The 13,571-nt window shown below is 47.3% G+C and overlaps 1 protein-coding gene across 1 annotated transcript in view; it reads right to left on the reverse strand.

The window, feature by feature from the left end:
* LOC308340317 (uncharacterized protein) overlaps positions 1-13,571 on the reverse strand; it is a gene marked incomplete at its 5' end in the record, with an annotated part of 18,164 nt that continues 4,593 nt past the window's right edge. The window contains one exon of the mRNA XM_080799449.1: positions 1-123. Coding sequence (XP_080655575.1) covers positions 61-123 — 63 coding nt within the window. The 3' untranslated portion in view covers positions 1-60. The remainder of the gene's footprint in view (positions 124-13,571) is intronic.

The following is a 13,571-nucleotide window of genomic DNA, read 5'->3' on the forward strand; positions in this document are numbered from 1 at the left end:
AGGCAGGTGAAGCAGGATCCTGGTCAGGTCCCACCCTTGGCTGTTTCCGTAGATTTTGCGTCACAGTGATCCAAGTGAGTCAAGTATTTGGTTCACACCATATTGTGTCAACATGTAAGGTCTCTGGACAGAAAAATAAACACACAAAATAACGTAAAATCTAACTGACGTAATGAAAGACACGACACACAAAAGTTGTGGCGGGGTTGTCTTTACGGTAAAATTTACCACCAAGTGCTTTCAAGGAAATACCTTTCCCTAAAGAGAGAAGAAAACTTCTCAAATAGATTTGATTTAAAAACTTTGACAAGGAGAGAATGAGAACCTCCAGAGCGGGACCTGCTGATGCCACCCCAAAGGGTCAGCTGTATTTAAAAGGGCAGGTGTCTCTGGAGCCAGACAACTAGGTTTTTTTTTTTTTTTTTTAAAGATTTTATTTACTTATTTGAGAGAGAGAGAGAGAGAGAGAGAGAACAAGCACGAGCAGAGTGAGAGGCAGTGGGAGAAGGAGAAGCAGACTCCCCGCTGAGCAGGGAGCCTGACACAGGGCCCAACCTCGGGACTTTGGGACCATGACCCGAGCCCAAGGCTCAGTTTAATGGACACCAGGAGCCCCAGACAACTGGATTTGAACTAGCTTTGGATCCCAAGCCTGCTGTGGGCTAGCAGTGTAACCTCTGACACTGAGATCTTCAGTCTACAGAGGGGAGGAAAAATAATCTTTTCAACTTAGCAACATCAAGAGGGTCAAACAAGAGAATGCTTACCAACCATCCTGCCTATGGTAGTTGCTCAATAAATATGTGTTTATGCCTTCCTCACGCTCTTTGGGCGATGGGGATTTCTTTCATGCCTGCTTATGCCCTGATTTCAGAGTTGGCCTCTTTTTTCTCTTAGCATTCATGATGTAGATCATTTCTGAGTTGCCTTAGCTACCTAAAAAATGCCTTCAATATGAAACTTCTATTTTAGAAGTTTATGCTCCATTCGATCGTTTCTAAGTCTGAAATGCAACCAAGTGATAGCTCTGATAAAGTCAGTGGGTATAGCCTCAGGTGCTTCCATAATAAACGATGGGCATCAGAACTGTTTTTGGCTTCATGAGCTGCTTTTTTTCTTTGTTTAATTATAGGCAACTCCAGTGTTCCACGAATCCACATATACAGCAAAATGCGCACTCACACCCACCGGAAAAAACCTGTCTTAGGAGAAGGCTTCTCCATCCGGCTCTCTCCGCTCAGCTTTTCTTTGCTCCTTATTCAGTTCTGTAAATACAGGTTTATATTTAGCCCTTTTTTGATTTCCCATATGTTCCTTCTAAAAACATTCCCTATTAAGGGATTTTCACGAGTTGATCTCGTGGAGAACTACTGAGTGAACACGACCCCAGGCAGGCATGACCGAGGTGTGTGTGTCGGTGGCATCACAACTAAACCAGGCGGGAAGGAAGCCCCTCCAACAAAGTCGTGCCTGGCAGCACCCCATCTTTTCTGGAAAACTTGCTGCTAATGGACCAGGAGGGTCCAACACGGTGGGTGTGGAGGCCTCACGCCCCTTTTGCCATCTCTGCTCTGTGGGGAGTGGGCAGCCAGAGGATGGGAAAGGTCAGGTCACAGACCAGAGGTAACCAGCTTACTGGTTGGGAGAAGCCAGGATGCCAACTGGTCCAGGGGCAGGGCAGGCTGGAGGGCCTGCCTAGCTTGGCCCAGCCTGGCCCAGTGGGGCCAGGTCTCTGACTGCAGACCGGCAGTTCTCCGAAGGAGCTGTTCCTGTTCTTGGGAAACACCTTACACGTGGCCCAAAAGGACAGGCAGGGAGAGGGGGGAGGGTTTCAGAGCTGGTGAGCCTGGCCCTGGGATCCCTCTACCAGCCACCTCGAATCAGTCATTCGGGGTCTCAGTTTCCTCATCTGTAAAGGGGTTCACGTTACGTGCTTTGCGTGGTAGTGAATGTGCGTGGCACTCACTAGCGCTAACTGAACAAGACTATGCCTCGGTGGCCGGCCCCGGACTCGACTGTTCACCCATCTATGCCAGGTCTCACTCTTGCTTTCCTGAATTTAGCTCCTGTGTCATAAAATACATCTTGGGTTGCCTTGTCTTTTTGTTCTGTTGCTTTTGTTTTTCACGCTTTTCATTCCGGTTGATTTACCCCAGTAGAGAGTGAGTTCTGCTTCCTTTTTTCTAGAAACTTGGTTTCCACAGTTGCTAAAGGTCACCACATTTACTGACCTTGAGCTAAGGACCCGGGTGATTTCACCGCACGCCTGGGAGGAGGGCATGGGTGTTCTTTGCTCAGCTTGTTAAAGAATTAACCCCCTTCCAGCCTTCACCAGCCCCAGCGGCTCCGAGCGCCTGGTGCTCCTTCCCCTCCCTGGGAGTTCCCACGACTGTCACGCCAGGCCTCTGTGCCCTTTGACACACTTTGGGAAGCCTGAAGTCCTGACATGGGGCTGTTCTGTCCTCCTCCTTCCGAGAGCGCGCCTGCACCCGGAACGCACACTCTCCTGCTCCTCTGCTGTAGGAAGGACTGGGCGGCCTACCCTGAACCACGATCCCCGGAACCCTGCTGGCTAAACCAGCTTGGTTTTACCCGCAGCTGGAAGCTGTGCCTTCCAACCTCTTCTCTCTCTGTAAACAGAGATCTGTTTTGCCTTCAGCTTTATGCACTGTCTTACTTCTCAGCTTGTTTAGAACCCAGAGAAGAACAGGAGAGATTCTGTTTCGTGGGGTTCCCTCCAAGACCCCACTGGTACTCTCAATGAACGGAGCTGGCTAGGGGAAAGGCAGTAGCGGGGAATGTGGGACACTGAGGAGAAGGGGCGGTCAAGAGGGTAGAGCCAGCTCATTGCTATCTTGTGGGCATTTGGACCCACTTTGGCCAGATCGTTCAAACTTTTTTTTTGTTTTTTTTTTAAAGATTTCACCTATTTATTTCAGAGAGACAGAGAGAAAGATGAGAGGAGAGAGGTCAGAGGGAGAAGCAGAGTCCCTGCTGAGCAGGGAGCCCGATGTGGGACTTGATCCCAGGACTCCAGGATCACGACCTGAGCTGAAGGCAGTCACCTAACCAACCGAGCCACCCAGATGCCCAGATATTTCAAACTTTCAAAGACAGCCAGAGATCTTAGTTTCTATCTGTTACTTCCCTACTCCTCAATGTTGACAGTGAAACTAAAAAAAACAAAACCCCGTGGTGTGGGATGAACAAAACACACTGCCAATCTGAGACAGCTGTCTGCACCCGGTCCAGGACCCCAGGGTGCCGTCCTCCTGGTCCCCTGTGCAGGTAATTCTAATTCCATCATCCAGCTGGAAAAATGTCCTTAGATTTCATCAGGATACTCGGACTCCAAAGGCCCCGTGTCTTCCGGGGAGGGGCACTGTTGTAAGGTTGTGAGTTAGTTCGGAACTGCAAGCTAGCATTTTTATTTGATAATACACCATTCTCCTTTTGATGCCACGTGAAATGCATCCACTTTGAGAGTTACACACGAATTAATAAGCACAGGTAAAGGAAAGGCAAACGGTTCCATCCCTTTCCTTGGAATCATCAAAAGATAAACAGTCCACCATGCCTTACCCAAGGAGGCACCATACCTGTGGGTACCACTGAACCCCAGGTTGAGAAAACACACACAGAAGATGACAACCTCTACAAACTCTTGATCATTGACTCAGAGGCATCTAAGAAGTGGAGTTTGAACTTAAAACCCCTGAAGTAAGGCAGGCAATAGTTGGGTAGGATAGCTCTGAACTGTCACTTTCGTTCCATCCTTTGTCAGGTTATTTCCTCCGCCGTTCTCTGAAAACCACCCCTGTGATGGCCATGCCCACCAGGAGGCAATGCTGGAAACTTCTCCCCCAGGTGCAGCTTCTATTGTGTTGTTGAAGGAGAACGTGGGGGCTCCTGGGCCCCGCTGCTGAGAACACGCACTGCTTCCCCGGCAAAATGAAAAACCCCAGTGTCGCCACTGAGGTTGCTCAAGCCCTCCGTGTAAATGGGCAGCTCTCCTCTTCCCGGTGCCAGGGAGGGCCTGCGAGCACTTGGACAGGGAGAAGCTGCAGAACTTAGGACTGTAGTTATGCCGGGACTCTACAAGCTTATCTTTCAGTGGTACCAACTGAAGCTTTATGCCTTCTGCAGTCTTGCATAGCGCGAGGCCTAACCTCTTTGACTCTGTGACTCCCACCCAGGGGCCCGGGTAGAAGATGCAGAGATGCCTCCCCAACAGGCTGCGCGCTGTTCGTGGGGTTTGGGGACTGCACAGGTCTCGGTCCCCCTGGGACGTACTCTCCACACTTATCTCTCGCCACTTCCCCCTTGCTTGGGGCCCGTCTCTGGAAAGTTTCTGGCATCTGCCTGGGGGCTTTTGCGTTTTCTAGTTCCCTGCTGGGAAGGCCTCCCTGCCCCCACCTTTAGGTAGCTCCTTTCTTCAAATCTTTTAATTTATGAAGGTTCTATTCTTCTAAGTTTCCATTTAAATGTCACCCCGTTCGCGTCCTCCCCTCCCCTGTGTGTCAGTGAAGAGGCCAGGCTACCACGCAGGAGGGCGTCAACTGAAACCCATGTCAGCGGTTTTGCCACCACAAAGGCTTACTTCTTGCTCACGTCACAATCCAGGGACTCAGAAATCCAGTTCCTCTAGTTTGTCCGCTGCTGAGGGTGTGAGCTGGGCAAGAGAGGGCTCTCAGGCAGGGGCGATATGGCCCAGAACCCGGCACAGGGCCCCAGGTTCCCTGGGAGGGGGCTGGGAAAGTCATCTCCCCTTACAGAGATTATTCCAGTTAAGGCTCGCAGCAGGCCTCTGAGGTCCGTAGGAGCGGCCTGCTCATTTTCCAGACGGGAAGCCAAGGCTAAGACGCTACGTGACCCCCTCAAGGCCACGTGGCTTAAGTGGCGGGGCTGGGATTAGAACCCAGAGTCCTCTCAGAGCACGTACTCTGTACTGCCCGTATTGCTTCCATGTTAAAGACAACAAGAAGATTGATAACGTATCAACTATAGACTTTATTCAGTGTTAGCAAAGCCGAGTCTTACAAGTATGCTTGTTCCTTTTCCTTGAATAGTCATAGTTTAGACAAAAAATACAGTTTTGCTATGAAGGCTTGGGAACCACTTAGACGAATGGTTCTCAAAGTCTGTCCTGAAGCTCCTGGGGAACACTGAGACCTACCTCGGGAATCCACAAGACCAAAATTGTTTTCATAATAACACTAAGATGTTTGTTATTTGTCTTTTTCGCTCTCATTCTCTCACGAGTGTACTGTGGAGTTTTCCAGAAGCTCCCTACATATGATGTCATTGCTGTGATGCTAATATGTAATCGAAGTATGACTGTTACTTGAAAATGAATTAACAAGTTATTGTTTTAGGTTTTAACTTGTTAAAATTTCTAATATGGTATGTATCAATAGATAAAACCCACACAAACAAAAGTTCTTTGGGGTCCTCAATAATTTTAGAGTGTAAAGGATCCTGAGACCAGGATGCCTGGGTGGCTGAGTAGGCCAAGCGTCTGCCTTTGGCTCAGGTCATGATCCCAGGGTCCTGGGACTGAGTCTTGCATTGGGTTCCTTGCTCAGTGGGGAGCCTGCTTCTCCCTCTGCCTGCCCTCCCCCCTGCATTGTGCTCTCTCTCTGATAAATAAATAAAATCATAAAAAAATAATCCTGAGACCATAAAATTTGAAAAGTGCTATTGGGTTAGAAGTTCAAGGCAATGTGTTTTCTGATAATACTTTAAACTCTAGTGTATAGCAATTAGGAGCCTCAGTTTAAAAAATATCTTTTAAAAATGCCTATGTCTCAATTTCTATGTCTTTAAAATGAGGTTATAGCACAACTATAATACTAATCTCTATTACAACATTAAATAAAATATAAGCTAAAAACATCGACCATAGTAACTTGGATGAGAACTAAGCAGTCTAAAGAAACACTAAGAGAGGAGCATTAACAATAAATTAAAAGAAATTTCCTCAACTTTCTGTTCCTTTTCTCACCTCCATTCTTTCTCAAGAATAGTAGGAAAATGGGTCCAATTTGCTTTCAGCACAACATTCCGTCCACGAAGTCTTCTACTTTTTGGAGATCAGTAGTCTAATCAATTTGCCTTGGCCCACATTAATGAAAATAGTCACTACAGATGAAATTTCATGGTAACAAAATTCATCTTAACTGCATACTGTGTAAAGAAACGGCTCCTGAGCTTGGGTGACAGCTTGGTGTGTTTTCTCATGCTGCTGTCACTATGGTAAATTTCAGTTCAAAGAAACCAAGTAGCCACTCTCTCCTGTTCACGGCAGTGGTATGCGATGCCCCGAGCACTTGGTCTTTATAATCCATTTTACCTTCAAAGGGTTAGCCATGTGGGCAGCACATTCACTGCGACAGAATACAATGTCTGATAACTTGATATTATAATCCCTGTTACTTTAATAGAAGGTAAGCTGTGCGAGCACAGAGTAGCCCATTTACAAGATGACAGATAAGACCTCCTTAAGTGCACAATGATGTTTGATTTAAGGCTTAATAACAGTGGATTTATTTAAAGTGTTCTCATATTTGCAGATTTTAAGATTCTAAATAAGAAATGAAAAAAAGTAAAGAATAGATGGTCTTATTAAGAGATTACTACGTGCAGGTGTTATGGTGTTACATGTGGTGATTGACGCGTGTTAACTCACTGCCCACCTCCTCCTCCAAACAGTCCAAAGATGTGGGCATTATTACCATTATTCTACTTTTCCCACACTCTCAAACACTGTCCTATACCATTTTCCACTATAAAATTGTGAATTTTAGTTATTTTCTTTTTAAAAAATTTATTGAGAGAGAGAGAGAAAGCACAAGGGAGAGCATGAGCAGGGGTGAGGGTCAGAGGGAGAGGCAGACTCCTCACTGAGCAGGGAGCCTGACATGGGGCTTGATCCCAGGACCCCAGGAGTATGACCTAAGCTGAAGGTAGACACTTAACTGACTGAGCACCCCAGGTGTCCCTAAAAAAGGTATTTTCATTTAAATTTTGCCTTCATTGGTTTGTTTCTTGCTGCTTTGGCTGCTATAATGGGTTGAATTGTGTCTTCTCAAAAGAGACACTGAAGTCTTAACATCTAGCACACCATGAATGCGACTTTATTTGGAAAGAGGCTCTTTGCAGATGTAATCAAATAAAGGTGAGGTCCTGCTGGATTAGGGTGGGCCTTCCGTCCAATGACTGGTGTCCGTATGACGAGTGGGAGATTTGGAGACAAAGACACCCAGGGAGACGACCGCCACATGAAGATGGAGGCAGAGACCGGGGGCGGGAGTGGGGAGGCTGCCACCAGCCAAGGAAGACCAGGGGCCACCACCAGAAGATGGAAGAGGCAAGGAAGGATTCTTTCCTTAGAGCCTTTGGAGAAGGTATGGCCCAGCCAACACCTTGATTTCAGACCCTTAGCCTCCTGAACTAGGAGAAAATACATTTCTGCTTCTTATAAGCCTCCCAGTCTGTGGTACTTTGTTATGGCAGCTCTTGGCAACTAATCCACCAACCTCATGGGCTGGAGGCCCAGCTGAACCCAAGACCCTAAGAGCGAGGCCTCCACGAAGGCTCTCCTGTGCCTGGCACCGCACAGACGCCCGCTGGACAGATCCCCATCAAAGCAATGGATGACAGGACCAAATTGAACTGATAATGGGGTCTGGGTCCAAAGACTATTTTGAAGGCCTACTTTTGTAGTGAGAGATCATGGAGCATCTTCAACAAAAATGAGATACTGCCAGATATTTGAATATCTTCTGGAACAAGGCAGGATATAAAGAAAAAATTAGGTCTTCGAATTGGATGCCATGAACTTGTAGGCAATGGGGAGCCGTCGAAATGCAACTCTAAAGACGGTGTGCAGGCCAAGTGACGGTGGCGGGTTATCGGCCGGAGAGGCGGCGGGGTCCTGCGGCAAGACAGGCCCCGGGAGGACACTCTGGTCACTGCAACCTCCTGGGCTTATATGGACAGCGACCGAACAGAAATTTTAAATGGGCACTGAAAGGCAGGAAGGTCACCAACCCTGCTAGGCAGGAAGAAGCTGGGGCCACAGTGAAGGAACCGGTAACAACCAGGATTCGGTGCTTACTGCAGGTCAGGCACCGTGGTCAGCCCTGAGCATGAGGGGACTTTCTCCTCACATCGAGGTGGCAGCCTTGGCCTTGTGGGAAGATCCTCCTTTTGCAGAGCAGGAAAATGAGGCCCAGAGATGCTAAATCACTTTTGCGGACTTCCCCTCCTCTGGGGCACACAGCAAGCCTTGAGTGAGGTGGGCATTATCATCAACCCCATTTACAGGTAAGAAAATGGAAACCAGGGGAGAGGCAGTACCTTGCCTAAGGCTGCATGATTAGGCACTAGGGAGAGGGGAGCTAGCATTCAAGTCCCGGCAACTCTAACTACCTGCCCCTCACCCCCAACTCTTGTACTGCACAGCAAGGGAGCTGGTACCTTTTTTTATTTTTCAAGTTGACTCTGCACTGAGTGCTGAGCCGAATGCAGGGCTTGATCCCAAGACCCTGAGACCATGACCTGAGCCCAAATCAAGAGTCTGATGCTCCCTCGATAGAGCCACCGAGGTGTCCCGGAGGTGGTACTTTTGGTATGGGAGGGGGCCATCTCTTCAGCCTAGAATGGGCAGAAAGATGTCACCAGAGATCAGGCTTCCTTTCCACCAGCATTTATCATGGTCTGGGCTAGCTCAAGTCATCGGTTGACCACAAGTGTGGCGAGGAGACAGACTTTTGTTTTTCAAACACATGTTCATCTGTTAGGATCATATTTGTTCTTTGGCAAATAGGACAGTAAGCTAGCTATCTCTGAGTTATATGCCAGGGACTTATAGAATGTTTGTATTCTGTGTACTTTTTCTTCCTAAAAACAACAGAAAACACACCACTCATTAGGACTCCCATGATTCTCGAGGTGTGCATCGGGCACTCAAGCCAGCTTAAGCAAGAAAAGGAAATGTATTCTCAGGTTACGCTGGTGTCCCGTAGGCTCTGAGAAGCCAGGTGCAGCCAGGAAAGGCTGTGGCCGGGGAGCCCCCAGCTGCTCCCCGTGACTAGCCTCTCCATACATATACCATCCAAACCGAGGACGCCCTGTGCTGGTATGGCTTTGTATCTCCTTTATTCAAGGGACCAGCCCAGACGGAACGTGTCAGGACTGTTTGGCTCCTGCAGGGGACAAAGAAAGCCCTTCAACCTGGCGTAAGCGAACTGGGGAATTTCACGGCTCAAATAACTCAAACTTCTCAGTCGGCTGGATCCAGGTGGTCACAGGGCACCCTAAGCAGCAGCCTCTCCCTCCTCTAGCACCACTGCTGGCTCCATTCCCGGCTGGCTCAGCCCTTGTGGGACCAGATGACCAAAAGGACCTCCAGACTTCTACCCTTCGCCAACACTCTGCTTTTCTGAGAGTCTCAGCGAGTCTTGGGAAGGGCTGCAAGCAAGCGCAGCTTCGGTCACGTGCCTTCTTCTGGACCACCCATGGGCAGATGGAAGGAAATGCTCACTGCCAGGTCTGGAGCCAGGGCCAAGGCTGGCTCTCCCCCAAACACATAAGAGCAAATGATACATGAAGTCGACTGTCGGGTACAATTTTAGGTGCTTTAGATAAGTTAAATCATTTTAACCGTATCTTCTTTGTTTGCTAATTTAATCAGCACATTGTCCCCTTTTGTAGGTGAGGAAACTGAGGCACAGATGAATGTGTCTCAGCTAAGGCCACACAGCTGTAACCTGCAAGAGCTGGGATTTGACCTAAACTGTCAGGCCACAAAAGCTGGGCTCTTGACAGCTAGCACAAGGTATCTGCCACCAGCAAAATGCAACATGGATGCTGAGCTAATAACAGTAAGAACGGCTGTCCAACAGCCACTCTGAGTTTTCGCTCTGTGGAGAGAATTACGGATCCAGCCTGGGTGGGGTATCCACCATGACCCAGGGTGGGACCATGTTGTTCCAAGGTGGCTGCTTCTACAGTCCATGACCTAGTACATGGACTAGTTCCAAAACACAGGAGGGACAAAAGAATAAGCACCCTTCCACCATTATTCTCTGGGGAGGTGGCTGGGGAAAGGCAATTAATCATGCAGATAAAAATAAAAAGCTATCAACCATAGGCCTCTGGGTGGACTTATTTATATTTTAACTCTTCCTAAGTTCTGCTTTCCTGCAAGAGGCTGTGTGGGCATGAAGAGTTCAATGACGCACAGGAAAGTTCAACGGTGCACCATGAAGGTGCAGAGGGAACCCCCTGGGCTGGGGGGATGCCCGAGCGCATTCCCTAATTAGTTAGCAAGTTCCCCTTGCTATTAGGAAAAAGCCTATCATTTTTGGGTAGCTATATTACGGTTGAACTGTACTTTGAAATGTGGGTAATACAAAAATGGGACCATTTTTTTGCATACCTGGAGGTATGCAAGACTGTTAGTAGGAGAATTGCCTTCGAGTCTTAGAATCCCAGCTGGAGAAAGGTGGTCAGTGGTCTCGGCTGACGTTGATGCTGGGGGCCCAGGAGATATTATGAGGTGGGCAGAGCTCCAAAACAGGATCCACTTTACTGGAAAGCTAAACTGAGCCACCCACTAAAAACCTGTACCTAATGCTTGAGATTCCTGTCTCTTTCACACCTTGCTCTGTCAGCTTCTGCTGAGTTATGCTGTAGGACCAACCCCAGATCTCAGTGGTTATCTCCACAAGGTTTATTTCTCACTCCCGTTTCCCATATCACACAGGGCAGCTGTGGTTCTGCTCCACGGGACCCGCAGTGAGGCTGTGTCCTGCTCTGAGACACGCAGTTCTTGAGCAGGGGAGAAGCAATGACACAGCTGTGCAAGGCCCCTCGGGCTCCTGCCTGCAGGTGGCCAGTGTCATTTCCACCCATGTTCCACTGGTCAGAGGAATCCCACAGCCAAGCCTGATCCTGTCCTGGCCCAGGGTGGGTGGAGAGACATCACTTCCTCCAGAAAGGACACCAAGGACAGGCCTGGGGAAGGGGGACTGGATATTTAAAATAATTATCATCTACTACATACCCAGTATTTTTTGAGGATTAAACATTAATTTTCAAGTATTCACAGAGAAGCAGCGGCTGTTTGGTTTATTTCTATAAAAACAAGAGCTCCACTTCATGTCTACACTGCTATACAAGTTGCATATGCCCTAAATGTTCTTTCTGGTGCTTCCGGAGCCAAGTGACACCAATTAGAACCTTGAGAGGGCGATGGGACATACATTTCGAGATGAAATGCAAGTAAATATAATGAGACGAACGTCCTGTGTTAGTGGAGTGCTGGAGAGGTCCGGGAGGCTCTGTCTCATAAAGTTCTGTGCATGATTTCAGCAAAAACAATGGAGAGTGCAGAGAAGGGGGGAGGAGGGCGTCGGGATCTCCGTGCCAGCCTTCACACATGAGGAGCTTGGGATCTAGGGAGCTTTACAAATTACTCAGGGTCATCCCGAGGAAAGGGTCAGAGGCAGAAATTCTTCTTTCATGGTCTCTCTGGCCCCAAAGCCCGTCCTTTTTCTTGTGCCCAATCCTAACTTCCCAAAGGAAAGGGACCAAGAGAGGGAAGAAGAAAATGGGATGAGAGGAAAGCAGAGAGGCACAGCCACGCAGAGACGGAGAGGAGGTAAGAGAGAAAGGAGACCCCGGGAGAGGGAAAAGGAGAGAAGGCCAGAGGAGGAAAAATAACACCGAAGGAGAAGGATACAGTTGAAGGACGGCCCTGCCTGACGTCAGATTTAGTACAAGCGGCAATAATCGAGACAGTGTGGGGCCGGTGAGAGAACAGGTGAACGGATCGGTGGAGTGGCGCGCTCACAAAAACACCCACGGAAATACAGTCAGCTGACCTCGGACAAGGTAGCAAAGGCAATACAATGGAGAAAAGGCACCTTTTTAAAAAAATGGTGCTGGAACAACCGGGACATCCACATGCGAAAACACGAATCTAAACACAGACCTTACACCCTTCACAAAAATTAACTGGAAATGACCACAGACCTAAATTAAAATGCAAAGCAGTGAAACTCCGACAAGATAACACAGCAGAAAATGCAGGCAACCTTGGGTTTGGCAATGATTTTTTTCAGTGTGAGGCCAAAGGCAATATCCATGGAAGAAATAATTGATAAGGTGACTTCTTACAATGGAAAACTTCTGGCCTGCAAAAAATGCTGTCAAGAGAAGGAAAAGACCAGCCACAGACTTGGAGAAAATATTTGCAAAAGAGCTATCTGATAGAGGACTGTTATCCAAGATATACAAAGAACTCTTAAAACTCAACAATAAGGGGCGCCTGGGTGTCTCAGTCAGTGAAGCAGCTGGCCCTTGATTTCAGCTCAGGTCATGATCTCAGGGTCCTGGGATTGAGCCCCAGAGCCCTGAGTCTGGCTCTGCACTCAGTGGGGAGTTACCTTAAGGATTCTCTTTCCCATTGCTCCCTCCCCACGGCCCCCCCACCGCTGGCACTGTCATGCTCTACCACTAAAATAAATGAACGAATCTTTAAAAAAAAAAAAAAAAAAAAAAAAAAAAAAAAAAACAACCTCAACAATAAGAGAATAATCAGATTAAAAATGGGACCAACAACAGGTACATGAGAAAATGCTCAGCAATCACTACTCATAAGGAAAATGTAAATCAAAACCACAATAAGATATCACCTCACATCCGTGAGAGTGGCAACTATCAAAAAGATAAGAGATAACAAGTGTTGGACGGGATATGGAGAAAAGGGGATGCTAGTACACTGTTGGTGGGATAAAATTTGGTATAGCCACTATGGAAAACAGTATGAACATTATAGAAGTTCCTCAAAAAATTAAACATAGAGCTACCGTATGATCCAGTAATCCCACTTCTGAGTTTATATCTGAAGGAAATGAAATCATTATCTCGAAAAGATACCTATACCCTCATGTTCTTTGACTACAGCATTATTTACAATGTCCAAGACAAGGAAACAACCTAGTCCCATTGACAGACGAATGGATAAAGAAAATGTGGTATGTGGGGTGATATATCTCATATATAATATATCATATAATACACATCATAGGTATACAAATATATGATGGAATATTATTGAGCCATAAAAAAGAAGGTGATCTTGCTATTGGCAACAACATAGTTGGATCCCAAGGGTCCTATGCTAAGCAAAAGAAGCTAAACAAATATTATATGATCTTACTTACATGTGGAATCTATCTAAATATTTTTTTTCAGAGAGAATGAATGAGCAGGCAGGGGGTGAGGGGAGGGAGAAGGGGAGAGAATCTTAAGCAGGCTCCACACCCAGTGGAGAGTCTGATGCTGGACTCAATCTCACTATCCTGAGAGCATGACCTGACTTGAAACCAAGAGTTGGATGCTTAACCTACTGAGCCACTCAGGAACCCCTATGTGGAATCTATTTTTTGAAAAGCTAAATTCATAGAAACAGAGTAGAATGGTGGTTGCCAGGAGCTGGGGCTGGGGGAATGACAAGATGTTGTTCAGAGAGTACAACTTACAGTTATAAGATGTATAAG

Source organism: Martes martes (assembly GCF_963455335.1).
Source record: "Martes martes genome assembly, chromosome: 3".
In the NCBI taxonomy this organism is placed as follows: Eukaryota; Metazoa; Chordata; class Mammalia; order Carnivora; family Mustelidae; genus Martes; species Martes martes.